General features: G+C 38.8%; 7 protein-coding genes across 9 annotated transcripts; 3 read left to right on the forward strand and 4 right to left on the reverse strand.

The window, feature by feature from the left end:
• The first annotated feature begins 1,504 nt into the window (after nucleotides 1-1,504).
• Nucleotides 1,505-3,710, forward strand: LOC130494488 (expansin-A9). Of its 2 annotated transcripts, none has more exons than XM_018590172.2 (3): nucleotides 1,505-1,719; nucleotides 1,808-2,123; nucleotides 3,031-3,710. In XM_018590172.2, the coding sequence occupies exons 1-3, from the start codon at nucleotides 1,569-1,571 to the stop codon at nucleotides 3,338-3,340; spliced, it is 777 nt and encodes a 258-aa protein (XP_018445674.1). In that variant the 5' UTR covers nucleotides 1,505-1,568; the 3' UTR covers nucleotides 3,341-3,710. The 2 variants fall into 2 exon arrangements, with proteins under 2 accessions (XP_018445674.1, XP_018445672.1); XM_018590170.2 differs by having other exon boundaries at nucleotides 1,508-1,716; nucleotides 1,801-2,123.
• Nucleotides 3,711-5,185: 1,475 nt separating this feature from the next.
• On the reverse strand, nucleotides 5,186-7,334 carry LOC108817472 (ABC transporter I family member 20). The gene is made up of 6 exons (XM_018590168.2): nucleotides 7,128-7,334; nucleotides 6,910-7,043; nucleotides 6,687-6,806; nucleotides 6,168-6,263; nucleotides 5,914-6,066; nucleotides 5,186-5,814 (listed from the first exon to the last, which is right to left on the reverse strand). The coding sequence occupies exons 1-6, from the start codon at nucleotides 7,291-7,293 to the stop codon at nucleotides 5,509-5,511; spliced, it is 975 nt and encodes a 324-aa protein (XP_018445670.2). The 5' UTR covers nucleotides 7,294-7,334; the 3' UTR covers nucleotides 5,186-5,508.
• A 198-nt stretch (nucleotides 7,335-7,532) lies between these two features.
• On the forward strand, nucleotides 7,533-9,438 carry LOC108817474 (uncharacterized). The gene is made up of 3 exons (XM_018590173.2): nucleotides 7,533-7,686; nucleotides 7,988-8,156; nucleotides 8,242-9,438. Exons 1-3 carry the CDS (start codon nucleotides 7,627-7,629, stop codon nucleotides 8,349-8,351), a joined length of 339 nt encoding a protein of 112 aa, XP_018445675.2. The 5' UTR covers nucleotides 7,533-7,626; the 3' UTR covers nucleotides 8,352-9,438.
• LOC108836878 (probable serine/threonine-protein kinase PBL11) lies at nucleotides 9,334-11,573 on the reverse strand. The gene is made up of 6 exons (XM_018609976.2): nucleotides 11,218-11,573; nucleotides 10,703-11,013; nucleotides 10,489-10,624; nucleotides 10,254-10,396; nucleotides 10,039-10,162; nucleotides 9,334-9,950 (listed from the first exon to the last, which is right to left on the reverse strand). The coding sequence occupies exons 1-6, from the start codon at nucleotides 11,267-11,269 to the stop codon at nucleotides 9,544-9,546; spliced, it is 1,173 nt and encodes a 390-aa protein (XP_018465478.1). The 5' UTR covers nucleotides 11,270-11,573; the 3' UTR covers nucleotides 9,334-9,543.
• A 702-nt stretch (nucleotides 11,574-12,275) lies between these two features.
• On the reverse strand, nucleotides 12,276-13,912 carry LOC130497556 (uncharacterized). Its single transcript, XM_056990455.1, has 6 exons — nucleotides 13,742-13,912; nucleotides 13,401-13,507; nucleotides 13,221-13,316; nucleotides 13,059-13,124; nucleotides 12,926-12,964; nucleotides 12,276-12,836 (listed from the first exon to the last, which is right to left on the reverse strand). Exons 3-6 carry the CDS (start codon nucleotides 13,290-13,292, stop codon nucleotides 12,684-12,686), a joined length of 330 nt encoding a protein of 109 aa, XP_056846435.1. The 5' UTR covers nucleotides 13,293-13,316; nucleotides 13,401-13,507; nucleotides 13,742-13,912; the 3' UTR covers nucleotides 12,276-12,683.
• A 235-nt stretch (nucleotides 13,913-14,147) lies between these two features.
• On the forward strand, nucleotides 14,148-16,240 carry LOC130497554 (enhancer of mRNA-decapping protein 4-like). The gene is made up of 6 exons (XM_056990454.1): nucleotides 14,148-14,205; nucleotides 14,584-14,774; nucleotides 14,849-15,190; nucleotides 15,285-15,377; nucleotides 15,467-15,622; nucleotides 15,700-16,240. The coding sequence occupies exons 1-6, from the start codon at nucleotides 14,193-14,195 to the stop codon at nucleotides 15,874-15,876; spliced, it is 972 nt and encodes a 323-aa protein (XP_056846434.1). The 5' UTR covers nucleotides 14,148-14,192; the 3' UTR covers nucleotides 15,877-16,240.
• A 6,528-nt stretch (nucleotides 16,241-22,768) lies between these two features.
• LOC130497983 (uncharacterized) lies at nucleotides 22,769-24,411 on the reverse strand. 2 transcript variants are annotated; one of them, XM_056991280.1, is made up of 2 exons: nucleotides 23,229-24,411; nucleotides 22,769-23,130 (listed from the first exon to the last, which is right to left on the reverse strand). In XM_056991280.1, exons 1-2 carry the CDS (start codon nucleotides 24,363-24,365, stop codon nucleotides 23,044-23,046), a joined length of 1,224 nt encoding a protein of 407 aa, XP_056847260.1. In that variant the 5' UTR covers nucleotides 24,366-24,411; the 3' UTR covers nucleotides 22,769-23,043. The 2 variants fall into 2 exon arrangements, with proteins under 2 accessions (XP_056847260.1, XP_056847259.1); XM_056991279.1 differs by having other exon boundaries at nucleotides 22,769-23,143; nucleotides 23,229-24,410.
• Between the last annotated feature and the right edge of the window lie 2,298 nt (nucleotides 24,412-26,709).

The following is a 26,709-nucleotide window of genomic DNA, read 5'->3' on the forward strand; positions in this document are numbered from 1 at the left end:
TGAAATAAATCTCTGACTTCTATTCACTTTCTTGTTTAATTACATTTAGTTACGTTCGATCGATGAGTAAAACAGTGTAATTAGAATTTAAAATACAATATGTTAACTCGACAAAAACCCAACAAAAGTATGAAAACATTTATGGTGTACGTAACGTAGTAAAATATAAATATATGGGGTTCCCTACGAGTAATGGCTTACGTACCTTGAGAACAATTATTTATAAAGTTAAGCAAATGTAAACTCCTTGCAATAAATGAAGCCACATGGATATAGTGGTCTAATATTTTTAAATTCCTCTATAACTATGATATATACCCCACACAATATGGAGAGATTCGAAATTTCCTTGGTTGGTGAAAATAATTTTAATTGTAAACAAATCATTTATCTAGTATATTTTATTTAATGTAATCTTGTGTGTTTTCTCTTTGAGTATTTACGTGTCAGGATGAAGTTACACTATACATTATCTTTTTGAAGAAAAATACATATATATTTTCTTCCAATCGATCAAACACATCTAATCATGTGATTTTCTTACCCACTTCAACTTGTACATCGGATGCGTTCACTCTGTGAAGATCACTTAATTAGTATATTAGTGTATGCATGCGTCGGTGTGTATGTGGTAGAACAAGAAAAGGGGGACCCGCAATCAGTTGAAGCCCAACTGCATCAACGCACGGCCCTGTTAAATGTGATACCGTATTTTCCGTGTACTTATACGGACACTAGTAATCTCATTTAACATCCGTAAAGAAACAAACGTATTGCAATATGATCAAATGAATTGGATCGAATCCGTAAAGAAACAAACGTATTACATGATACATTGATACTACTACGTATTTAGTTAGCAAGTGATAGCTTAGATCACTTTTTACATAAAAGTATTGCAATATGATCAAATGAATTGGATCGAATCGGATCGCAGGATTTAGTTCAGTGGGATTCTCAATTGCCCACTCGCAAATTGACCAAGGAAAATGCATGAGCTACCCATGTGCGGACCACGTGCGTTTGCTTTCCTCTTGGGTCTTGGCTTATATAAAAAAATGCCGTAGATTTTTTTTTCTAATATATAAAATTTCCTACCTTTAAAAAAAAATCCATTCTAAGCACTTGAGCTCCTAAAAAAGTTGTTCATTATTAATTTTTATAAAATCATGAAATATGTATCTATAAAAATACTAAAGGGGGAAATTTTCAAAATTTAAATGTTCTAAAACAGTTCAATAATAATCTACCAGACAAAAATAAAAATCTACCAGACGAAATTATTTTCCTGAAAGTGGAAGTTTTTAAACAAAAACCAAATTCGGTGGAATATAATATAAATATTTTTATTAGATCCACGAGGCAAGAAATGCGGAATGACAAATTCGTTGTTTTATTCATAAAAAATACTTTATAAAATGAATGTATTTTATTTTTAAATATAATATATAGCCGCAAACTATTTTGAAGCAGCATCTCTCCCTCCATAAGTAGCCTCCCTACCTTCCTCTTCCTTCACACACTTTTTCTCTTTTCTCAAAACTTTTTTTCCGTACCGAAGAAAAAATATGGCGGCAAAAATAATGACAGTAATGGTGGTTGCTGCTCTGGTGGCGACCACAGTGAACGCCAGAATCCCCGGAGTTTACACTGGAGGTCCCTGGGTCAACGCTCACGCCACTTTCTACGGAGAAGCTGATGCTTCCGGCACTATGGGTACTCTCTCTCACCTCTTTTAACAATACACTATTCACAGAGTAGGGACATTTAACATAAAAGGTTTTGTATTAATTGTTGTAGGTGGTGCATGCGTGTGGGTACGGGAACTTGTATAGCCAAGGTTACGGTGTGAACACTGCTGCCTTAAGCACTGCCTTGTTCAACAATGGTTTGAGCTGTGGAGCTTGCTTTGAGATCAAATGTGTCAATGATCCAGGCTGGTGTCTTCCAGGAAACCCATCAATACTTATCACCGCAACTAATTTCTGTCCCCCTAACTTTGCTCAAGCTAGCGATAATGGTGGTTGGTGTAACCCTCCTCGTGAGCACTTTGATCTTGCCATGCCTATGTTTCTAACCATCGCTAAGTATAGGGCCGGTATTGTCCCCGTCTCTTACCGCAGGTAAAAATCTTCATCTCTATCTAGTCCACTCTCTTTTTATATTTCTTTAATCAATATTTAAAAACTTAGTCTTAATATATTATATAGTTTTTTCAGTTGAGTAATATAACGATGTTTATTTTGCTTCACACTTTAGAGATTACATTTTATATAGTACTAGGAGTCTAGGACCTCGAATCTAAGAATCTGTGAGCTTGAAGATATTCAGAGCCTTGGCATGTTCACTGTATTCTTTATTCCATTTTCATCTTGTATTCCCGAGAAAGTTGCGTTGCTTTTCTTTGTTTAAATTTTTCTAGGGAAACCAAACAATAAAGATTTTTTTTCCTATTAACGTACTGTTTTAGTTGAGTCGATGCAATCACCTTTCCTGTCTTTTAGTCCTTTTTAAAGCCATATCATTTAACCAACTTAACCTAACCTTTTCTTTTGTCATCCCCTCCTCATACATACATCATCTTTGAAGTAACTTATTTACTAGGTCGGTTGTTAAATAATGCCTCTGACCCATAAGATTCAGAAACATTTTTTCCATTTTTTTCTGCATTGAAGTCAGCTAAAGCCCCCGACACTTCCTCACCCCACCCCATACATCTGCCAGGCCATTCACATAACCCAAAACCTGAGTCGGGTCGTCACAACATACTAGTGGAACAATACTCTAGTGGTATTAATTAGTTTACTTTCCTTTCATGAAGGTTACGTAAAATTTATATATTCAAAACTGTCTATATTTAACCTATACTCTTACGATTTTTTATTTTATTTTAAAATTATGTCGGCATTAAAAATTGCCAAAAAATCAGTCTGCGTGAAACTAAGGAATCATAAAATTTTCCAGGGTTTAGAGTTTCGATATAAAACGAATTGCGATGAATGTTTAATTTATTTGTTTGTGGTGTTGCAGGGTCCCATGTAAGAAGAAGGGTGGTATAAGATTCACGATCAATGGATCCAAGTACTTCAACTTGGTGTTGGTAACTAACGTAGCTGGAGCCGGAAACGTCCAGATGGTGAGTGTGAAAGGAAGCAACACAGGTTGGTTAGGTCTAAGCCGGAATTGGGGACAAAACTGGCAATCCAACGCAATTCTTGTCGGCCAGTCTCTTTCTTTCAGAGTCAAAACCTCAGATGGTCGAAGCTCCACCTCCAACAACATCGTTCCCAGTAACTGGCAATTTGGTCAGACTTTCTCCGGCAAGAATTTCCGCGTCTGATCTCTAGAAGATTAACAAAAAAATTCTTCAGAAGACATATTTGCTATCTTTTTTTCTCTCTCTCTTTCTTATATATATATATTTACGTGTCTTTAATATTAGTTACGGTTTGGAATTGGGGTTTTGCCATCTTTCCCTTATTTTCTCAGGGAAAGTATTGGGATTGTTTGGTTTGGAAGTTAGGTTTTACTTTAAAACGTTTAGGCTTTGTTGGGTGTGTTGTGTCTTGTTTGGTTATGTAGAGAGAGGCTGAAGCGGCTTCAGAAAGAAAGGGTTGGGATAAAGATAAATGTAGCCCGCAGCCCTCCTTTACGCTCTGATTGTATTAAGTATATAAATATATGATATTAATAAATATTATATAAATGAATGATTGGCTATTTACTTATCTTAAATGTTTTGATATACTTATATTAGTGTGGTGTGCATGGGTTGATTATGTTGGTTAAAAGGTTACGTTTGTGTGGAAATCGGTTTGTTCTGTTTAGCCATTTAAAAGTATCCGAACTTCACATTCGTTTTTAAAAAGTATCATCAAGTTATATTCTCTCCGCCTTTCATACAACCGTTCCTTATCATTATAAGTTAATGTCACTATACTTTGATCAGCCAAACCTATACGCATAGAGCCCTCTAGCTTTATATTGTCCAGAATCCCGTGATATACGTGTACCATTAGTATTTTTAGCACGTAGAGGTGATGAATTAAATTGAGAATAAAATTCATGTGATGTCATGTGATGTAAATGCATTGCACCATCATCACGTGCAATCTGCGATCAGAGTTTTATCAGATAAATAACCAACAGTAATATAAAATAGTGCATCAGATTTTACAGAATCTTATCTTTTATTCTGATGATTTAGTTGATGGACCAACCAATGTATATAATGTATGTACTTGTCTATATATATAGATATTTTGTAACCTTATTATTTATTAATTTATTGTTTAATCCAATGATAATGTTTCATATGCAAACATCTAGATGCATCCTATTTAGATAGCATCAGTCAGTGATGTAATAACAGCGGCTTTAGTTTTTTTTTTTTTCCAAATTTCTAGATGAGGTCTTTGTTAGTATACATCCATTCAATTTAAATGAGCATATTTAAAATTGTAAATAATGTGCAAAATAAAACTGTACAAATATCACAAGTTTACGACCGACCTATAATCGTATGATTATCTTTTGAGAATCACAAAACGAAAAATTAGTTTAGGTAAACTGTATGTGGCTGGTAGAGATGAATAATTTTCATCTAAACTGAGGCCAACAATATGAATCCGAATAACGTTTCAAGGTTCTTTTTTGCTATATTTCAGTTTCCTTTAAGCAGCAATACACAAACCAAAGGTTGCGATAAAAGATAAAGATATATCAACATGTACGAAAACAAAAGATGTATACATTCTGGCCTGTCTATTTGGTTGGTTTACCTGAATGAATGTTACAAAAAGAAAGATTAAAGATACTTAGTGGAGGCTGGTGATCATAAATCCTAAAATATTATTCTCTCATCGTAAAAGCATCAAAGAGAACATAAAGCAATAGACGAACGTAAGAAAATCACTCATGGCTTCAAATGTGACATCTTATTTGTTTGTTGGGTCGATACCCTTTCTCTTTTGTTTAACAAAAGAAACATATCTTGATTTACTTATGATGGGAGATGTTATGATTCAAAAAAATGTAATGACATATATGGTCGGCCAAAAATAGAAGATGTAATAACTTAGTTCTGAATTTAAAGCAAAAGAACTTATTAGTTCTTCTTTGTCCAAAAAAAAAAAACTGGTTTTGATTGAAATAAATGGATGACAAAAAAAAAGATTGAGATAAATGGATATGAAATTTGTTCTCTATATATAATGAGAAGTTCAATGGTATGGAGATATTACAATATAAATTTTACTTTACTAACAAAGCTCAACTAACTACACACAATAATAAAGAGGATTTTTTACTCTCTCTGACTTCTTCAATCTTTGACCTTCTCATTACCAAACTAAGATATAGCTAGAAAATAATATAAAATTCATATCTCAGAATAACAAACACTCAAACGGTTACAGAAAAAAAGAAGTATTATTCGTGGTAAAAGAAAGAAAGAAAAAGAAGAACATATTATTATGACCTTTTGCTCCATTGGAGTCCCTCGAATGCTTATCTGAGAACTCTGTTTGAGCTAAGGACGAAATGCTCTTCACCTCCTGCAATGGTAGAGTGAAGTCTGCCGGCAGCCCAGCCATTGTTGAGCATCCGAGCAGGATCACCGGTGACACGGCTTTCTTCAGCACGTGTTTCGAACTCAGGAAGGCCATTGGCTTTCCTTTCTCTCCTAGTCTTCCGCTCCTCGTCTCTTTCTTTCCTCAACCAACTCTCAACAGTTCTCATCAACGACTTCTTGCTTGTTTCCTTCACTTTCTCCATTGGCATAGCTAATTGCAACTTCCCGTTTGCTACATACACCTACAACAATGGAAAGATGTGTTATATGTGTTTGTTCTTTAGTAGTGTAGGAGCAAAACAGATAAAAAAAGAGAGAAGGATGGTGTGGTTTTATATTACAATGTGAGTAGGCCAATCCTCAAGACCATCGAATATATGAGTGGCGTAGATAATGGTAGCTCCTCGTTCTTGGCATTCCTTTCTCAGAAATGTCAAAAGATCGGCTCTGGCGAGAACGTCAAGATCAACAGTGATTTCATCCAAAAGGAGAACCTGTAGGTGATCCAAGAAAGGTGGATTAGAAGGGGTTCTTAATCATTATTCCAAACACAGACACATACATATGGGCGTTTGTGTTGTAACAATAAAGATACCTTGAAAGGCTTGAGGAGTCCCATACAAATCTGGACGCGTCTTCTCTGGCCATCAGAGACCTTGTGCAATCTCCATGAGATATCAATATCCAACACCTAAACCAACAACCACAATTAGAGTACTAAACAGAAAGAAAAAGCAGAATGATGATACTTGAACGCTCAAGTGCTCGTAGCAAGTTTGGTATGTGAGAAAGATAGAAGACCAAAGCATATGCTCTAGACGTGAGGAGTGTGACAAGCACAAATAAACTAAACGGGAAGGTTAGGTAGATAGCATCACATGCATTAGATTAAACAAAAAAAGAAAGGTTCATTATTTCCAGCTTGTAAAACAAAAACCACAGAATAATAGACACGTGAGATGCTTAGTATGTGACAAAGATGGAAGATCATTATGGCAAATGCTAATTGACAGTATTATCCACATGTATGAAGAAACTTGAAAATGTAATGAATAAAAGTAACAGAGAAGAAATAAGCATGTGAAAGTGAAGAGCATGAAATTTGTAACAAAACCTTGATAAGTTCAGCTCTTCTCTGAGGATCAATACCAGCCACTCCAAATATCATTTTCTCAGCAGAAATGTCCATCTGAATCGGAACTTCAAATCCTGCAAATGCCACATCACGCCTCCACTGCAATACACACGCAATATCATATATAATTTAAATCCAATTCAAAACCAGAACGAACATACAAATCAGAAATTAACACGAGATTGAAGATTGGATCGCAAACCTCGCCGCCGAGATAGCAGAGATCACCAGAAGAGGTCAAACCGGTGTCATGAAACGCAGATCGACCAAGAACCCTAACCATGTGCGGCTCCACCATGTGTTTCCCTCCCAATATCTTCAGTATCGTCGTTTTCCCTTTTTAAAAAAAAAATCAAATTCCAGATCTTATATATACGCATTTCAATCTCCTTAAAAAGAGATAAACGAATTTTCACGTACCGGCGCCATTGGATCCGACGAGGAGATACCGTTCGCTCGAATTGAGCTTCAGAGAGAAATCCTCGATAAGCGGTTTTGATCCCGGAGGTGGATGGCCGTCGATTCCTGGATACGTGAAGCGTAATCCAGAGATCTCCACCGTTGAATGTCGCTTCTCCTCTTCCATTTCTACTTCTTCTTCGCTCCTCCTCCTCCTTTATATACTTTTCTTCAGTCGTTTGGTAGTTGGTGGTGAGAGTAACTAACCGACATCGTTTTGGTGGAACTTGAACATAAAAGCTCACGTGGCCCTCTATGAGACGTTAGTTTTACATTACTACTTTTCTTCTTTAATGTGAACGGAAGAAGGAAGCTGACGTGGCTCAACTAAAGACCGTCTACGTGAAACGGCGTCATTTTAAGGAAAATTAAAAAAAAAAAAATTCATTTCTAGTTCCTCCTTTTAGTGTCTTGATCGTCTCGCTGAGAGATTTGTTGTTCTGGATCTTTTGGGGGAAAAATGGCAGCGATCTACAGTCTTTACATAATCAACAAATCTGGTGGTTTGATATTTTACAAGGTACTTACTATCTATCCCCTTCTTCTCGATCTCGCTGCTGCATCACGTACGACTTTCCATGTCTAGCTGGAGAATCACAATCTAATTAATGTTCATTTTCACCGGATTCATCAATTTCTTCTAGGAAAGCCTGAAAAAGAGAACGCTAGGGTTTTTGATTAGCTGATTTAAGAACCCTTTTGCTTTGATCTGGCTTCCGACAACATTTTTAAGAACATACATCCGTTTGTCGGATTTGCTTTTTGTTATGTTCTGTCGGTAACTTCAAGAGATCTGTGTTGTATGTTTTGGGAAAGTTCAGGATTGTGGAACGAAGGGAAGGATGGACACGAATGATAGCTTGAGAGTAGCCAGTTTATGGCACTCGATGCACGCCATTTCTCAGCAGCTTTCTCCTGTTAATGGCTGTTCTGGCATCGAGCTTCTCCAAGCCGATACCTTTGATCTCCATTGTTTCCAGTCTCTCCCAGGTTTTATATATAATACATCCTCTCATCTGCCTTTCTTTCTCTTGATTGTTGATTCTCTCTCTTATATATATATATATGTCTTCAGGAACAAAGTTCTTTGTGGTTTGTGAACCTGGAACTCCTCATATGAAGAGCCTCCTTAGATACATTTACGAACTCTACACCGACTACGTCTTGAAGAACCCTTTCTATTAGGGGTGGGCATTTCGGTTTAGTTCCGGGTTCGGTTTGGATTCGGTTTGGTTTGGGTAATTTGGATTTTATAAAACTCAAACCAATTAAAACCAAAGTAGTTTTGGTTTGGGTTCGGTTTGGGTTTAATTCGGTTCGGTTCAGTTCGGTTTGGTTTAGATTTAGATTGGTTTACATTATTATGGTCTAGTTTGGTTCGGTGTAGTTCGGATTGGTTATAAAATATGAAGGCATCAGTTTTATACTTTTATTAAAAAATAATCAACTCATAAACGATATAGTGAGAATATAAAAACTTATGCTACATGATTTTATATATAATAGTATTATTTGAATCATATTTATAATTTTTTTTAAAGATATGGAAGTTATGAAAAATAAAAAACGAAACTTTAACTAAAATTTACAATATGTTGATATATATACAGTATAACCTCTTTAAATTAATAATCGATAGATTAATATCTCTACTAATTAATATAATTTCATAGTCCCAAATTGAGTTTTTGGTTCAATTAGTATCTCGATAAATTAATAATCTCTATAAATTAATAAAAAATTATAGTTTTGGTGTAGTCCCAACATTATTAATTTATAGAGGTTTCACTGTATATATATATATCATATATATTTTTACTATATATATATATTGGATTATCGGTTTGGTTCGGTTTAAACCCAAACCAAACCAAACCGTTCGGGTTGAGTAAAACATGAACCAATTGGGTTACATAAAGAGCATGGTTTGGTTTGGTTCGGTTTAACTTCGGTTTGGTTGGTTCGGTTCGGTTCGGTTTGGGTTTTTTGCCCACCCCTACTTTCTATGAGATTGAGATGCCTATTCGTTGCGAGCTTTTCGACATCAACCTCACTCAAGCTGTTCAGTCTGATCGCGTTGCTCTCTTAGGACGTTGACCTCCACAAGATTGATTCTCTGCTGTGATCTCTTACCTCTTTGCCTTTTCTTGTTTTGTTTCCTCTAGTCTTCTTATAACATTTTATATCCGACAAACACTTGAACATTGCAACAAAACCTTTGTGTTTTTTTTTTTAAATGCCAAGAAAGAGCACCTAAGTTCATAGCCTATAATTTTGTTTCTTTCTCTCCCTTACATTTGCCAAAACAGAGACCCTTTTACTATAAAACAACCTAAGCAGAGAGAAGGTAAAAGAGTCTATACACATGTTATGATTGTTACATAATTGAAGGCCTAGGATAGTTCACAGCTTGTGGAGATTTCTTGTTATTGCTCTCATTGCTGGGTTGAAGACTCTGCTGCTCTTTTGGTGTTTCCTTTTGGACATGGAATTCTTCGAGTGTCTTGACGACATCGTTCATGGTCGGTCTAACCTTGGAATCTATGGATATGCAATCGAGTGCAACAAGTGCAATTTTCAAAGCCCTGGTTAGCGAGTATTGACCTTGGAGACGAGGATCCATCACTCGGAGTAGCCTTCTTTTGTTTGTCAAGTAAGGTCTTGCCCAATCCACTAGATTGTGTTCTCCCACCGGTTGGTTCTTGTCTATCGCTCGTCTTCCTGATAACAACTCCAGTAACACAACCCCGAAGCTGTACACATCACTCTTTGCCGATAAATGACCTTTCCAAATTTGACAAGAATGAAAATCAGTAATGGAGTTCTTTCTTTGCATTGATACAACAGCAATGGAAAAAATGAAGAGACATACCGGTAGCTACATACTCAGGAGCAGCGTATCCTTGAGTTCCCACGACTCTGGTAGAGACATGGCTATTGTCACCCTCTGGACCATCCCTAGCCAAACCGAAATCCGAAAGCTTGGCATTGTAGTTCTGCAGATAGATAGAGAGAGAGAAACAGTAAAGATGGCTGCATCCAAAAGCTACACTATACAAAGCATCAATCAATCATGTATATATTTACCGAATCTAGCAAGATGTTGGATGCTTTGAAGTCTCGGTATATAACTTGAGGTTGAGCATTGTGAAGAAAAGCGAGTCCTCTCGCTGCACCAAGAGCCATTCGAACTCGTGTGTTCCATGAAATTGGCTGAAAGAATATTCCTCCTGTTTTTTGTTTGAGAAGTCAGATAAAAAGATTATTATACACACTCTGTCATGAGCTTCTTCTTTCTCTTTGGGAGATATTATTAACTTACTTCTGAATAAGTGATTCTCAAGACTACCGCGAGGCATGAACTCGTATACAAGAAGCCTCTGCTCTTCCTCTAAGCAGTATCCAATTAGTTTCACAAGGTTAGGATGATCCAGCTGTCCTAAGTAATTGATCTCAGCCTGTAATGAAAGAAAGGTTTCAAGAACTTGAAATGGACTCTTGTGAGGTAACTTGAGATGGAAAGGTGACTGACTAACCAGCCATTCTCGATGACCTTGAAGTCCTTCTTGGTTAAGTCTTTTCACTGCAATGACAATGCCGGTCCCAGGTCTGGAAGGAGACAAGGAAGTCTCATCGATCCATCCTTTGAAAACGCAACCAAAGCCACCTTCACCAACCATGCTATCAGGCCTGAAGCTCCTAGTTGCAGACTTGAGTTCACTGAGGGTAAAGCTCTTCAGATTAGCATTTTTCAAGATCTCGCCATCTGTTCGTAGCGTATGAGTGAAGGAAGTAGCCGAAGCAGAGCCTTTGCTCCCTTCCCTACTCATGAATTTCGAACTTAGCCCTACAAGATTTTCACAAAAGCCAATGAACTCTTCTTACTAATAAAGGAAACCAAGTTTGAATCTAGAAGCTTTCTAGTTCAGGACAAAAGCAAAGTGTGAAAGAATTTACTGAAATGTTCTGTCACCATGTTCCAATATAATAATAATAATAATAATAATAATAATAATAAGAGAAAGGTAAGAAAGTGACGAAAGACTCTCACATGTACTGGAAGCAATATCTGTTTTGATCTGATTACTGAAACAAGCTCCCATTTTAAACACCCAACAAGAAAGAAACCAATCAATCACTCACTCAGCTCTAGCTATTCTTTGTTTAAAAGCAGACAGAAATGGAGCTTAAATCTGTGTAAACACAGTCCCAGAAAGCCTACGAAATGGAGAGGGGAAACGGAGATTCCCTCAGAAGAACGATAGAAAATAAGATTGGCTCTGCTGGCTGGCTAATAATGAAAACTCCAAACATTTATTCTCTCGAGAAAAGTCTTTATTAATAAAAATAATGATTTTGTTTTGAATGCAAAAAGAAGTGTCAGAGATGATGAGTTAGCTCTTTCCTCTCTCTTTCTGTCTAAGACGTTTTTTGGGTACGCCCCGTTGGACTTTCTTCCTCTATCTTTCTCTGTTCATCGTTGACTTATTGACTTTTCCTCCTAATACTTCCCCACTGAAGCTATTAGACACACATTTATGGTATATGATTGATCAAACTACTTACATTTAACAAAACACTTGGCTATAATTTGTTGTAACAAGATAGAAAATCTATAAGAATCAATTAAAATCGATGTAATTAATCTATAATGTTATCTTATCTTATCTTGTTTATTTCAAATGTATCAAAATTTCTAAGAAATTGATGGTTAACGATTTATTTCACCACTCATAACTATCACATATCATCATGTCCACGAAGATAATATTTCACTATACATATATATCAATCAAAAAAATATTAAATATTGTTTTCTCTATAGCTTCAAAGTTCAAATAGTATTCATCTTGAGTTAAAAAAATTCAAAATCTATTCACAAAAAAGTATAATTAAGTTTGGATTACTGAGTACTGTAAAGCAAATCGGGTAGATGGCTGGTGCACAGCCCAATATCTTGAACACTAAATCATCATTGGCTATATAGGCTTGTAAGGCAATCAGGAAGTCGCTAAAAGGCTTTGCTTTCGTCCATGGGCCATATTGGTGTATAAACGATTTATGTTTTTCCATAAAATTAAGACATACTACCGTACTACTCAACAAAAATACAAAAGAGAAGTAATTGGAATTTAAGAATTATCGATACATACGAAAGTGAGTGAGGTATCAAAACAATACTCAAAATCGTTTTAGGAGAGAATTATCAATACATACTCCGCCACGGCTTGATCAGTAGTATACTCTTCGGAATTAAAGGTTTTTTTCTTTTTCTTCTCAATATCTCTCTTGGTCAATTTTGATTTGATCCAACGTTAATGATTGTGAATTTGCAGCTTCCTCGGACGATTCAGGTTGCTTTTTGGGTGTGAAGAGGATCACTTGTTGCTTCTCATCGTCTTCGTTTGATCCTGGAGAGTCGGATTTTCGTGTTTTAGGGTTCAAGCAGGTGTCACTCTGCAGCTTGCCTGTTGTGTATACGCAGGGAGATGGAGAACAACCACTCGCCTCCTCTCTTTAGTTCGTTTCTTCCCACCTCTCAACAGTCTCTCCTCGAGGTATTGTTTCACTTGCTGAATACATCTCAGCAGAGAAGCATTGTGGAGTCTCCAAATGTAGTGATAAGCATCCAAGTCGTGTATCCACTGTAAACCATGATGGAATGCTTACCTGAAAACATATCATAAAGTTACATAAATCTGTTAGTCTCACTAAAGAAAAAGTATCATAATCTTTGAAAATGTATCAAAGCGACTTACCATTTCAAACAGTTCTTCTTTCTTCTCTTCAAATGATATCTGCAAACATGGAAACATATAATTTCACGATTACAGCAGCATGTACATACAATATATCAGAAACTCAAATAAGAAGCGTAAGTTTCACAGAGACCTTCCCATAGTCCTCTACCACAACACCCTTAGTTATATCCCATAGTTTCACTGAGTCACCTGCGTCCTGCAAAAGAAAAAAAAAACAGCAGATATAATCGACCCTTTCATAAGTCTATCAAAGGTAGTCTTACCAAAAGAGCATTCAAAAAAGTTATTTCACCTTGGTTAAGATTTGCTTTTTATTATTCAAAATCTCATGCTGCACAATCGGGTGGCTTCCTGGAATAGTCATTAAAGGCTCTTTGTAGGCAGGGGGCTGCAGACAAACCAAAAATCAGACGCATTGACTCAGAAAAGGTTAAACAGAAGCATATAAAGGACGAAATTATATTGTTCTTACTGGATTTAGTCCTTCCAAGGACACTCTCGCCCTATTAAAAGACAAATTCCCAGCCAAGAAAGAGCCACCTCGTTCAAAGACCTTTTGAGGACTCTGAGCTTCGCTGGCTGTAGATTAAACATCACAGTACAAACATCAGACAAGACACAAAAGCCAAACACCTATCTGTTGTCGTATCATTACATAAAAACAGCATTGATCTTATTACAAAACATCTACATGTTTAATTGACAAATCAATATATAGGAAACGGAGAAATGAACCTTCTTTTTCTCAATCAAAGCAAGAATCTTCAGAAAGCTAGAGCTAAAATCAGGTTGAAAGGTATCAACTTTTCTTACCGTTGGATGATACGGCTTGGATTGAGGAAGAAGATGACGACGATGGAGGCAACGAGTGGACACGACCACCAAGAGCTAAATCAGTGTCTATTTCATGAATGAAGAACAAGATAATACAGATCTGAAAACGTAGGCAAGAGGTTGAAGATGAGGGTAAAATCGTAATTTGACATTCATTAAATTAAAATCAGAGAAAATGAAGCAAAACGCGTCAAAGCCATCTCGAACACGCGACCCATTCCTTGAAACCTAGGACACAGTTTAATGAATCTGACGTGGCGACGTGGCGAAATCTGAGCCGTACAATTGAATAAATCCAGTTTCAAATCTGAACCGTCCAATTGAATTGAGTTCAGATTCAAATCCCCGCCAGAGAGAATCTCTCTTTCTCACTCTCATACTTCTCTTCTCTCCTTCCTTCCATCATCCAGGCGAAGCAAGCAGAAGCGAAATGGTGGGAACAGGTATGGTTGAAACAACTTTTGATTCATCCTTCGTTGTATCTGCGTTAAGCTCTCCCTGTTCAAATGATCCTTTGCGTCTCTCTGTTTCGTCGTAAGTGATGTTGACAGTGATAATCTTTCTTCAGTTTAGCGGTAAGATGATGATGATCCTTAAAAGCGTCTCCGTTAAGCTCTTCGTGTTCTGATGATCCTTATTTGTGTTATGATTGATCCTTCCTCGGGAAAGTTGAGTCTCTGTTTCGTAACAGATTTGACGATGATAACTTTTCGTTATTGGTGCGTTATGATGATGATGATGATGATGATGATGATAGATCCTTCAAGCTCTATGTGTTCTGAGTTCTGTTTTTTCACCTGATTACCTCTTTTCTTTTCGAGGTCTGACGAGGGTGACAACGAAGAAGAACAACGAATACCTTGGAATCGTGGTTAAGCAGGGGGAGTGTCCTCAACGTGGAAGCTACATCTTCCTCCATCAAAGTCCTTTTCTCCATTTATTCTTTGTGAATGAAGTAGAAATCGAGGAGGTGGAGGAGGCTGTATCTGCAATCAAAGATATGATGAATCAGGTTCTGACTTGGAACACATTTCTTTGGAACATACTTTTGTTTTTTTTCTTCTGATACTTTGCTTCCCTTTGCAGATATTGGTTTCGCAGAACGAGATGCAAGAAGGATTGTTCAGTCTCGTTGACCATAGCGTCGAAGAAGAAGGTCAAAGAGTGGAAGGGGCTTTAGCTGCGGAGATTGAGAGGATCTCCAAGTCAAATGCTGATGCTCTATTTGCCCGCTTCGTAGAAGAGACTGCTGGTCAGGAAAATCCAATGCGTGACCTCCAACAGCAATTGGAGAATGTACTTACAAGCTTAATCACCAAGAATTTAGGGCCAACAATGTGGAAAGCGATGATGCCCTCTCCAGAAGCATTACACGCACTGACATCACCTTTGGAAGAAGCTGTGTCTTCTTCATTCACACAGTCCTTGGTTAGAATTTTATTATTTAATAAGCCTATTCCATTCCTTGTTGTATGGATTTGATAACTGTTTTTTTCCTTTCCTTCATTCTTGTATATAACAGAGAGCATACCAGAGCGCACGTGCTGACCAACTCATTTCAAAGCTCGAGGAAAAGCAGATTCAGATCCCGTTCTCTGCCAGACAATCCTTCAAGGTAATTCGACTTCACCTTGGCGAAAACAGTTCTCTTTTACATCTCCCAACAAGATCGATTCTCTTACATATGTCTTTTATAAAATTTAGAGGGATGCTGCCTCCATAATTGAGGACCTGCCTTCGTTTGAGAGATCATGCGAGACCATGATTGGTCAAGTAGTCTCAGCCTTGCAGGCAAAAATGGCGGAGCACACACGCGCTGCTGCCGAACAACAACGGTTTGATCTTGACCCTAGTTTGAAGGTATGCTGGAAAGCTTCTTCCTCGTTATGACCCCGTCCATTCCCTTCTCTTTCTAATGTTGCTTCACGATTTTACAGGAACGCATCACTTTTGTCCAAGCCGCACGAGATTTAATAGCGGTGAGCCAGAGGAATCGGTTAGCAAACCATGGAGGGGGTTATGGTGATGGATACGCTGATGGTCACAAGGAGGGTTACGCTCAAGGTTATGCTGACGCTTGTGCTGATGCTTACAACAAGGCTACAGAACACTAAGCTGCTGGTTAGATACGTGTTACTTGGGAAGGGGTAACGACAGTGGCTTTGGAAAAATGTTATGACAATGGATTTGCACACACTTAAGCGGTAACACAATGTATATACACACACTTGGATCTGATGAATTTTGACAGAACAAATGTGCCAATACTCTTTCAATTCCTTCTCTGTGGGAGACCTCTTGATGATTTAGCAGGTTTTAAGCATTTGAAAAAAAAGTTTAACAAAAGGGATGATGAGTTAGTTTCTATACAAGTCTCTTTTATGATCGATTGTTTCTATGGCTGTAAACTGTCTTCTTCTTGTCCCGTATGGGCCACTGGTGATTGCTCTTTTTTTAATTCCATAAAAATTTTGCTTCTAGGCCAACTGGTAATTGCTCTGTTTATGACCTCTTGTTTATATGGCTGTAAATTGTCTTCTTCTTGTCCCGTATTTCTAACTAAACACCAAAGAAAAAAAGAAAAAGAACACTACAGGATCTCTGTGTAATAAAGAACAAATTACCAGTTGATAAGGATGCAGACAATTTTGAAGTGAATCAGTTCAATGAGTTTGAGGTGATGATGTAAATCTCTTGTAAATCTATGAGTGCTTATGAAATATATAATTTGAGAATCATGTAATCCAATGTTCCATAAAATACACCAAACTTCTCCAAGATAAGGTCTGAAGATAAATAATTGAACTTACAGGTACTTGGGGGGTGTCATTTTAGGAATGGAGTACGGAGCAGATCCAGTGAACTGGTTATTAGCAAGATTCCTAAACACAAAATTCAGAAACTTTATCAACTTACAAACAGACACACAAAGAAACTTGTCAAAACACACAGAGAGAAATCAACAAACATACATACAATCTCTCAACATTTGGAGGAAGCTGATACGACAAGTCCCCTCCAAGGTTCTTGTTGCTTAAATCACTGCAGGTTTACACCAAACACAGTCCATGAGATTAAAATCTATGCCATTATTAGAAACTTTGTGAGATAGAAGTCTTACAACTCAGTAACAGAAGTCAATTTATCAAGGGAGTATCCTAGTGATCCAGGGGAGTCCAAGACCTGATAACTTTCTTCCAGTAGATGAAAAAAAAGAAACAGCACAGAGATTGAAGAAAAAAATCCCCAGAGAGAGATAGATTTTACATATTAAAAAAAATCCAAACTTTTAAGGCAACAAAAGAAACAACAGAGAGATTGAAGAAACACAGTGGCTGATCTGCTTCTTGAATTTGCACGAGCTGATACAACAGTCAAATCGTACATGTGCAGCCAAAGCTTACTCAGTCGTCTTTTCCAGATGTTCAACCGTGTGGAACCTCCTATTCTCTTAAAGGTACTTGGAAACATTATGAAGCTTCATTTTCTGCCTACACAGGTTGCATGCTTACACTGCTTTTTGTTTTTTTCCAGATATTGGAGTGCACCAATCATTTATCCACTGATCCAAATTGTTTGGAGAATCTTCAGCGGGCGGATGCAATCAAGCATTTGATCCCCAACCTTGAGCTTAAGGAAGGGAATCTTGTTTATCAGATCCACCATGAGGTGCTTAGTGCGCTATTCAACCTGTGCAAGATAAATAAGAGGAGGCAGGAACAAGCGGCCGAAAACGGAATCATACCGCACCTAATGCTTTTCATCATGTCTGATTCTCCTCTAAAACAATATGCATTGCCACTTCTATGTGATATGGCTCATGCATCTCGGAACTCAAGAGAGCAGCTAAGAGCTCACGGCGGTCTGGACGTTTACCTGAGTCTGCTCGATGATGAATACTGGTCCGTGATAGCCTTGGACTCAATTGCTGTTTGCTTGGCGCAAGACAATGACAACAACCACAAGGTGGAACAGGCGTTGCTCAAGAACGAGGCAATTCAGAAGTTAGTTAACTTCTTTCAGAGCTGTCCTGAGAGACACTTCGTGCACATACTGGAGCCATTCTTGAAGATCATCATGTATGTTTCTCTCTTTTCTTTGTAGTAGATTATTTAATCATTTCAAAATGTTCTTATTAAGTGAAGTTTCAACTTCTTGAGTTTTTTATCATTCTTGAATCCAGGAAATCATCTCGGATCAACAAGACATTAGCTGTAAATGGATTGACTCCGTTGCTTATTTCAAGGCTAGACCACCAAGATGCAATAGCTCGACTTAATCTACTCAAACTTATCAAGGTAATGAACCACCATACTATTAGTCTTAATACTATTATAGAAGCTGAGTGTGTTGAGTGTTTGTGATAGATCCTTATTGCTGACGTGGACAAGAATTAAAGAGGAGAGACTCTGGTTGGTTTGGAGGCTTTGCAGTTGGAATAGCTGAAGCAAATAGCAGAATAAATACAGAGCTCGATCGAAGAAGAAGGGTATGCTTTGTATGTTGATGTTGTAGACGCTATGAGTCTCGGCACGGTCGCCATGAGATCGTCGTGATCAGTCATCTTCGCCATGAGAAGGTGATTGTGATCGGAACTTACGAAGCTATCTTCTATTTCATCTTGTAGTCTCTGTTCTATCTTGTATTCTGGTTTGATTGAAGAGTTAGAGATATCAATACTCTATCATTGGTGCGGTGATACTGGTTCGGATTCAACGCAATGATGAGGAAGTTTGATGAATCGGCGGCGAGATTGAAGAGACGCGATGGTTCCGTTTCTGGTTTCATCGGAGGAGATAATGGAAGTTACGGAAGTTACGGTGGCGGAGGTTACGGAGATTCAAGAGGTTCCGAAAGTTACGGAGGATACGGATGCAACGCGAATATGTATCGGAGTTCTTCGCTGGCGGCATCTGTCGCCTCCGATCATTCCGTCGTTGTTGAGGAGTCGAGATCGTCGTTCGAGAATGACAGTGCTGTATTGTTGGAGTATTTGAATGGTGGACTCCAAAAATTCCTTGCATCGAGGAGATCTGCCATGAACGATACTCAGAGTATGATATCAGGGAAGGAGAAATTGGCCTCACGAGTGATAGATGGTGACTTGAGAAAGAACGAAGCTCCAACATCTACGACACTTTATCCTCAGGTATCGCTTCAGAATCAGGAACAAAACCGGAAGGATTCTCAATTAGGTTATCGAGCTGGTGTGTTGAATGTTGAAAGTAGTGATCATATTATCAAAAATGCTGAGATGCATGTGTTTGAGGGCTTGCCTATGTTTGATGGAGCTAATCCAGAAAGTTGGATTGTGAAAGCTGATCGGTTCTTTAGCCATTATGAAGATGATGCAAAACTAGACCTCATTTTTCTGTACTTGGAAGGAGCTGCTCGTCGATGGTTCTATTGGGTGAGGCGCAGAACGAAATTCAAGGATTGGAGTGACTTCAAATGCAGATTGTTAGCTCGTTTTGCTTCTGTTCCGAGTTGTTCTTTGGTTGACACGGATTCAGGAGCTGGATCAGTAGCTAGCAATTTCGTTGTTCATGAGCCATATTTGGCAAGGAACACAACATCACCAACAATGGAAGTAGTCTTTATGCGCTCTGGTGATTGTCTTGCTGATAAAAAGGCAGAAGAAAAGCTTGATAATGACTCACTTGAGGAAAGGGAACAAAAGACTGTTGCAGAAAGTGAGATATCAAACACTGATGATATGGAGAAGGCAATAAAAGACTGTTGTCTTGATGATGATCAAGAGACAGAACGTTTTTCTGTAGAGATGGAGTTGAAAGATGACTCAACTTCTGACGTTGAATCTATTCATGAGACAGAAGCAGAAAAGGTGCAGGAGTTGCCTTCACTAACTACAGAAGTCATTAAGAAGAAGAAATTAAAGTATCCCAAAGCCTGGAAGTTTAAGTTCAAAGACAGGAACTTTATGAGATTCATGCTTAGGAGATGGGTTATACATGAAACTGGTAGTGAGCTGCCCGATGGTTATGCGGTTGCTGTCACAAGGACTGTGATGGCTGGGACAGTTTTCTACGAGGTGGAGTTAGATGCAGTTTTGGAGGGATCAATTGGCGTAAAACTTCAAAGAGAGGATGATGTTTGTTCTGATCCTACTCGTTTGTTGAGCATATCACCAAAGAGAAAAAGCAACAAGGATGGGTGGTTTAAATTCAAATACAAAAAAATCAATATGCTACAGCAAGATCGAGGGAAGTTTATGCAGTCTCGGTCTAAACTTCGTTGGCTTTGGTGGAGATACAGAGAATATCCGAACATGGAGGCATGGTCACAGAGTTTGAGAACATGGGCTGCAAGAGAGGATGTTTCCAAGTTGGATTTTGCGAAAAAGTTGGAGTTTGAGGACTTGTATCTATCCTGGCTGTGGTACAAATGTTTGATGAGGCATGATTCACGAAGCTGGATGTCCTTTACTCATCTTTTGAATTTCCAAGTGAAGCACAAATGGAGATTTAAACGGAGAGGGCAGACACGCTCAGACCAAATGCATCTCTTCAGGTTACTGGCCTTGAGAGAAGTGATATGGCAGTGGTTTGATCACGTTGGATATTCTTCTTGTCACTTTGGAGTTTTTGAACATGGTTTCCGAATCACAGTTTCAGCCAATGGAAAGGAGTTGCAGCCACACATCATTTTACTCAGTCCAAGCTTGTGGGCAAGCTTGTTTTCAAGGGCGGGAGTATATGAGAGCATACTTATTTGCTTACGGATAGTGGCTGAGTTGATTTGGAGATATGATGGAGAAGAAAAGAAAGAATCCGAGCTGTTGATACAAGAGATGTTCAGAGTTTCAACATTTAAGAATCGTTTGGTACCTCAAGACAACGACTTGTTATTGATGCAGCATGAGGGTAATCTACTACGAGTACAAGGACAACGAAGTCCTAAGAAGAAAAAGTCTTTCAAGACATATATGTTTAAGTACAAACCAAGGCTCAGTAAAGTAGGTGCTTGGCCAGAAGTACAGCAGTTTAATGTACAAAGAGCTTACATATATGTTACAAGACAAGAAGTGGGCATTGCACAAAGTCGTGACAATGGAAGATTGTGGAGTGGCTGGTATGTTCGTAGTGTCAAGGTGATGCAACAAAGGCAGAGAAGTAAAATGGCCAAGTCTTGGATGTTCAAGTATAAAAAGAATGTTCATATACTCAGCTTGGCCAATGTTGCTGTATCGGGGTTTCAGCAGGGGAGAAGAGACCAACATGATCATCATTCATGTGTTCGATGGGTTCTTGCCATACAAGCTTGTGGGCAAGCTTGTTTTCAAGGGGAAAGTATTGATAGATCCTTATTGCTGACGTGGACAAGAATTAAAGAGGAGAGACTCTGGTAGGTTTGGAGGCTTTGCAGTTGGAATAGCTGAAGCAAATAGCAGAATAAATACAGAGCTTGATCGAAGAAGAAGGGTATGCTTTGTATGTTGATGTTGTAGACGCTATGAGTCTCGGCACGGTCGCCATGAGATCATCGTGATCAGTCATCTTCGCCATGAGAAGGTGATTGTGATCGGAACTTACGAAGCTATCTTCTATTTCATCTTGTAGTCTCTGTTCTATCTTGTATTCTGGTTTGATTGAAGAGTTAGAGATATCAATACTCTATCATTTTGGTTTCAATGATGTGAAACAGGCTGTTTACGAGCACCATCCAAAGCCAAAGCAGCTGATAGTAGAGAACGACCTCCCTCAGAAACTGCAGAATCTGATAGAAGAACGACGTGATGGACAGCGTTCAGGAGGCCAAGTTCTGGTGAAGCAAATGGCGACCTCTCTGCTCAAAGCACTTCACATCAACACAGTCTTGTGAGTGCCAAACAGACAAATTATCTATCCATTGGTGGGACTTGTTTATTTACCGAAAGACTTTGTAATTGTTATACATTAGCTCGTGTGGTGGCTCTCTTGGGTTTTGTAGTACCTTGAGAGATGGCCAAACACTTAAGGAGGGATACGCTGACTGTACATCGAAGTGTTCAGTCTCTATGGTGATGGATACGCTGATGGTCACAAGGAGGGTTACGCTCAAGGTTATGCTGACGCTTGTGCTGATGCTTAATGGAAAACTCGCATCTACTTGACATGGCAGATAAAACCGAGGACCCTTGTATGCCTATGGCGTATGCGTGTAAGCACATCTCTTCCCTTCTTTGATTTCTGCTATAATCAGTGTCTGTTCAAGTAGTGGCTGAATCATGTGACTTTTTAACAGCATCTTGGGCGATATCTCTGTACTATGCTTTCCAACGTACCTGGAAACCGTTGAGATGGATCGTTGGAGAGACTTATTAGATGGCTAATTACATTGGTGTTAACTTCTTATCCGAACAGGTCAAAAGCCAAATGATTGTATCTTTACTCCAACTTCTCCCAGATTGTTGACACCAATAGTATTGTTTCTCAGGTCACAATGAAACTTGTCTTATTAAGGATCTGAAACTGAAGTAGAGCTAATCTCATTCCACATCTTGGTACAGCTTGGAAGAGTGACAGAGAAGCAGACAAGAGAACCCGTGAAGAGAAGGGCCAAAGCTTTAGTCTTTGATCCATTGATGTCCTCTTCTTCAGACAACTGTCTTAAGTTTAAACTCTGTGGGCTTCTTGTGGTGTGTATATCATAAGCTCTTTAACGTGGAACCCAAGTCTGAACCAGCATTTCTTGGATTCACATATACAAGCTGGGAGATATGGTACTCCAGGCCTGTATGATTAGTCTCACCGGAGACTTCATTGTTGAGCTTGTTGAGTTCAAGTTGTTGTGCAAGTCATATACTCTTTGTCTAACCTGGTTTCAAACAAACTTCTCTAATAAGATGTGTTTTCACCTGTTAGCTAATTTGCATGCATAATAAACCTCTGTATCCAACCAAACTTGAACTTCCTTCTCCTTTTTCAAGGAATCAAAAGAAAAACAGGACACCTTGTCAAAAAGACAAAAACAAAACAGGGGAATTAATGATTCAGAGAGATTGGGAACCCTGTCAAACACTCTCTAAGATTGAACAAATGGAAAAGAGAAAACAATGTATTGTGTCAAACATCAAGATAAAAGCACCACTACAAAGATAAAAGCACCCACTACAATGTATTGTGTCAAACTCTTTTCTGTAACACCGAGATCTCCGCGGGTTTCTGTCAAGAATGTCCGATCATTACTGCGAAGCGACCTTAGATATATTTCACTCAGTTTCTCAATGTTTTTGTCCTCCGCCTTTTTTGCTTGGTGCAACATTGACAGTAGAACCTCCCTCAATTTATTCCAGAATAGGTTCCAGGATTCCGAACCTTTTGCTGTTGTTTCGGAAACGTGACGGCCATCGAGAAGAATATCCAAAGCTGCTTTCGGGTGCTAAAAATAGAGAAGTTACTAATGGCTCAATACCACACAACACATCAATCAATAGAGAAGTTACTAATGGTTCACCACCACTTACCGAGTTAGGAAGTTTCAAGGAGAAAGTGGCCATATCTGTAAGCGTGGCCAAGAACTTCTCGGGAAAATTCTCGGCGTTATAATATAACGATGACTTTTGCCAATTACCAAGAGCTAACGAAGCGAAAGACGAGGCTGTTTTCCACTGGTTGCTTTTATAAAGCCTCATGCAGGATGTTTGAAAACATTGCGCTAGCTCCAAGAAAGCATTAGCAGTTTCCTCTGCGCATGTATTACACAAAACATCCCCTTCATATAAGTTCAAAGCCTCTCTTATATTCTGCCTGGCACAACCATCATCCATCATTCCCTTTGCTAAACACCATCCTAAGCTGAAATATGCATCCGCCAGGTACTTGTAGACCCTAACCTTCTCCTCTTGAGCAGGACCAACATGTGCCTTTGCTTCTTTGAAAGCGTAAATCGCAGCATCATACGCGTCTTTAGCAGTCACGAAGTTTCCGACCCGGGAAAGCAAGTCACCAAGTTTTATATGTAGGCTCCCCAAGTGTTCAGTAAGAGTCTGAACAAACTTGCCATCTGGAAGCTTCCGAATTGCAGTTAGACATTCTTTATAGCATTTACCAGCATCCACCAGGTTCTCCACCACACCAACGGATAGAGGAGATTTGAGAAACTTGAGTATTCTGTCCTCTGTTGTTGTCTCTTCTAGCACGTTTCCCAAATCTGACGGGGTCAATTTGAACTCGCCTACTGGTTCTCCGTAACAAAGGGCAAACAGATCGCCCACAACAAACCACGATTCCGCCAAGAAGGGTAGTTCCATGGAAGAAATGAACACAGTACCGTGGGGCTTTTCTGGCAATGAAATATGAGAACGGCAAGCTTGGTTTATAATGTTGAAAGCTCCCTGCAACTGCTGCTTAGCTTCAAGGTAAGCAGCACCTAGAGACAGCCCAGCTTCGCATTGAAGATGAAGCTGACTCGACAGTTTAGGGGTTAACGCTTCCGAAGCCGGTTGAAGCTGCTGTGACCACATAAGGGAATTAACGGCTTGACGGACATGATAGACTGCCAGGTACTTCGGTAAGACCAGAATGGGAACTGTCTCTGGCACAGACAAAGGAACAGCTTCATAACAACACGAATAGTTGTCGTTTAGCTTGAATTCAATCATCACTTGACCTTGAACGCCCTCCTTACACTCGAAATGAAATCAGCTTGTCTCTTCAGAAGGAGCCTAGCAAAGAGCTCGTGGGCATCTGACCGAACAACCTGCATGATATCAACCATTCAATGAGTACACACATAAGAACTCAGAGATATCAGAGTTAAAAACCATACCATATGTTCTTGCTCATCCAAGACATTCAGACATTTAGTGGAAAGTCGCACACTTGATGGGAGCTTCAGCCTCCTGCACACGATGCAACACATGTAAGAAAAGCGGCAGTTAAAGCTGTTATTAATGTATGATTCCTTCCTTACCACAGACAGGGCAAGCTTGTGAAGCAGTTTCCCAAGGAAAACATCGAGTCAGTTCTCATCTTGGATGTCAAATGTGTTGTGCAGGTGATTCCCTCGCCTGAAGAATGGTTCTTTGATGAAAAATGAAAAAGTTGAATCACATCTTCACCTGGACTTCGGTAGAGCTGTAGACAAAAGCACACAAGCCAAGCCAAATCAGTTCCTGAAAGAACAATAACAATAATAATAATAATAATATAATCTGCGAGGAAGAGAGAACTTTACCAGTAAAGTCCAGGATCGTCCTTGCAATTTGATCGAAGGAAAGACAGAATCTGATGAGCGTTTTGCTGAACAATGTACGCCGAGGTTTGTTTTACTGAGCAAATCTCCGAAGTGGATAAGTATTCGTATCCTTTTCAAAACGCCATTATCATGGTGACAAACTCCTAACTCTGGCACATCTGTCATGATGTTCTGAAGCCACGCTTCAAGCCAGGGCAAACGTGACAACTGCGTGTTAAGAAACACAACAGAAAGTTCAATGAAAAAACACATTTATACAAAGATTACATCCACATATAAATAGAAAGTTTACTTACCCTTTTGCTAACATCCAATAGAAGCAAGTTTACATCCAACTCTTCCTCGTTGCGGAACCGATGCAGCTTACTGCCCACAAGCATCTGGATGTCGCCCAACTGGCAAATGAAAAGTCTTCTTCTGGATTCCTCGGAGTCTTCGGACCTCAGCGATTGCGTAACAAAACTCTGTACAGAGATTCATCAAGTTGCGTTTTACATCCTTCATCTTCATCAACCTCAGGTCTACATCAAAGAAACAATATAACATTACTAAGGAGATTTACAAAACAAAACAAAAATTTTGTAAAAAAGACTCACCCAGGTGATGGCTTCAACACAAGCGTATCCCCAATGCGCTGAACTTCCAAGGATAATCCAGCTCGAGTGTAAGGAGTCGAAAAAAGCTTCTTGAGAAGCTCTACATCGGCGATCAAGCCTATCTCATCTTGGTATTTCACTAAACCAGACACAACTAGGGTTTCGTCCCATGCGTCGCTAAGGTTTGAAGCACTTGCTGTCGCTAAGGTTTAGTCAATACAACAAACATTAACATCAGCAAGGTGCACAAAAAACATTGCTAACATCGTGGAGAAAAATATAAGCTACCTGGCGCAGGAATAAGATCGTCGTCTGTCGGAAGATGCCGGAACCTGGGAGCAGGGCAAGTTTTTTCCCGAGACACTACTTTTGAAAACTGGAACGGACTCGTCGATGTTTTCTTCCGATGTAACAATCTCCATACAATGCGATGCGTTTTGGAAAATAAGTTGAAGACGACATCGTCGGCGGCGTTTGGGAGAGAGATTATACGGAGACGATATATTCATTTAAGGAGAAGCTTTAGGGTTTAGGTTGATTGTAGTTTCTTAAAAGAAATAAGGGTAATATTGTCATTCTCGACGTCCGCTATTTAATAAATAAATAAAAAAAATCTTTGCTCGGTCGGTCCAAGAAAAGCCCAAAACACGTCTTTCTTTTCTTTTTTAAGTCATCTGTTGTTTTATTATTATACGATTAAACCCACTTACCCAACAACAAAACACAAGACATAAAACAAAGTCCAAAAACAAGAAAAACATTAATTTTAAAGGCCCAAAGCCCACATATGAGTCAAAGAGGATCTCATATCTCCTCAACACGTGAACATCCGACGGAAGACATGACCTTTCGCCAGAGACAGAGTAAACACGCCGGAATCCAAAAAAAGAAAAACGCAGAGGAATGAACATCTTAGTGCGTGTCGTGTGTCATGCGTGTATTTGGAACACGAAGCGTCTTTCACATAATAAAACGACGTCTTGTTATCCATTATACATAGAGAACGCTTTGGTGTTCACTTGAATAGTAATATAATATTTCGAAATGACAGCTTATTTAATTAACTGATATGGGGTTGTGCCACAAGTCATTTTCAAAGACATTATAGTGTTAACCTCATCCCTTCCACACACCCAAACTCGTCACGTGTCA

This window comes from Raphanus sativus, chromosome 7 (assembly GCF_000801105.2).
Source record: "Raphanus sativus cultivar WK10039 chromosome 7, ASM80110v3, whole genome shotgun sequence".
Taxonomy (NCBI): domain Eukaryota; kingdom Viridiplantae; phylum Streptophyta; class Magnoliopsida; order Brassicales; family Brassicaceae; genus Raphanus; species Raphanus sativus.

Bases quoted from the DNA above. Each gene is read 5' to 3' on its own strand.
- LOC130494488 (XM_018590172.2), top strand. From the start codon at position 1,569: ATGGCGGCAAAAATAATGACAGTAATGGTGGTTGCTGCTCTGGTGGCG. The intron at 1,720-1,807 runs CTCTCTCTCACC...TGTAGGTGGTGC, and splicing joins TGCTTCCGGCACTATGGGTA to ATGCGTGTGGGTACGGGAAC. The intron at 2,124-3,030 runs GTAAAAATCTTC...GTGGTGTTGCAG, and splicing joins GTCCCCGTCTCTTACCGCAG to GGTCCCATGTAAGAAGAAGG.
- LOC108817472 (XM_018590168.2), bottom strand. From the start codon at position 7,293: ATGGAAGAGGAGAAGCGACATTCAACGGTGGAGATCTCTGGATTACGC. The intron at 6,264-6,686 runs GTTTTGTTACAA...TTGTTGGTTTAG, and splicing joins GAAGAGCTGAACTTATCAAG to GTGTTGGATATTGATATCTC. The intron at 5,815-5,913 runs GTAATATAAAAC...CCATTGTTGTAG, and splicing joins AGGATTGGCCTACTCACATT to GTGTATGTAGCAAACGGGAA.
- LOC108817474 (XM_018590173.2), top strand. From the start codon at position 7,627: ATGGCAGCGATCTACAGTCTTTACATAATCAACAAATCTGGTGGTTTG. The intron at 7,687-7,987 runs GTACTTACTATC...GGGAAAGTTCAG, and splicing joins GTGGTTTGATATTTTACAAG to GATTGTGGAACGAAGGGAAG. The intron at 8,157-8,241 runs GTTTTATATATA...ATATGTCTTCAG, and splicing joins TTGTTTCCAGTCTCTCCCAG to GAACAAAGTTCTTTGTGGTT.
- LOC108836878 (XM_018609976.2), bottom strand. From the start codon at position 11,269: ATGGGAGCTTGTTTCAGTAATCAGATCAAAACAGATATTGCTTCCAGT. The intron at 10,397-10,488 runs GTAAGTTAATAA...AACAAAAAACAG, and splicing joins TGAGAATCACTTATTCAGAA to GAGGAATATTCTTTCAGCCA. The intron at 9,951-10,038 runs GTATGTCTCTTC...AAATTTGGAAAG, and splicing joins TCCTGAGTATGTAGCTACCG to GTCATTTATCGGCAAAGAGT.
- LOC130497556 (XM_056990455.1), bottom strand. From the start codon at position 13,292: ATGACTATTCCAGGAAGCCACCCGATTGTGCAGCATGAGATTTTGAAT. The intron at 12,965-13,058 runs GTCTCTGTGAAA...CCATGTTTGCAG, and splicing joins TGGTAGAGGACTATGGGAAG to ATATCATTTGAAGAGAAGAA. The intron at 12,837-12,925 runs GTAAGTCGCTTT...ATATGTTTTCAG, and splicing joins AAGAAGAACTGTTTGAAATG to GTAAGCATTCCATCATGGTT.
- LOC130497554 (XM_056990454.1), top strand. The intron at 14,775-14,848 runs GTTCTGACTTGG...TTCCCTTTGCAG, and splicing joins TCAAAGATATGATGAATCAG to ATATTGGTTTCGCAGAACGA. The intron at 15,191-15,284 runs GTTAGAATTTTA...TGTATATAACAG, and splicing joins CTTCATTCACACAGTCCTTG to AGAGCATACCAGAGCGCACG.
- LOC130497983 (XM_056991279.1), bottom strand. From the start codon at position 24,365: ATGATTGAATTCAAGCTAAACGACAACTATTCGTGTTGTTATGAAGCT. The intron at 23,144-23,228 runs GTAAGTGGTGGT...CTCTATTTTTAG, and splicing joins CCTTGAAACTTCCTAACTCG to CACCCGAAAGCAGCTTTGGA.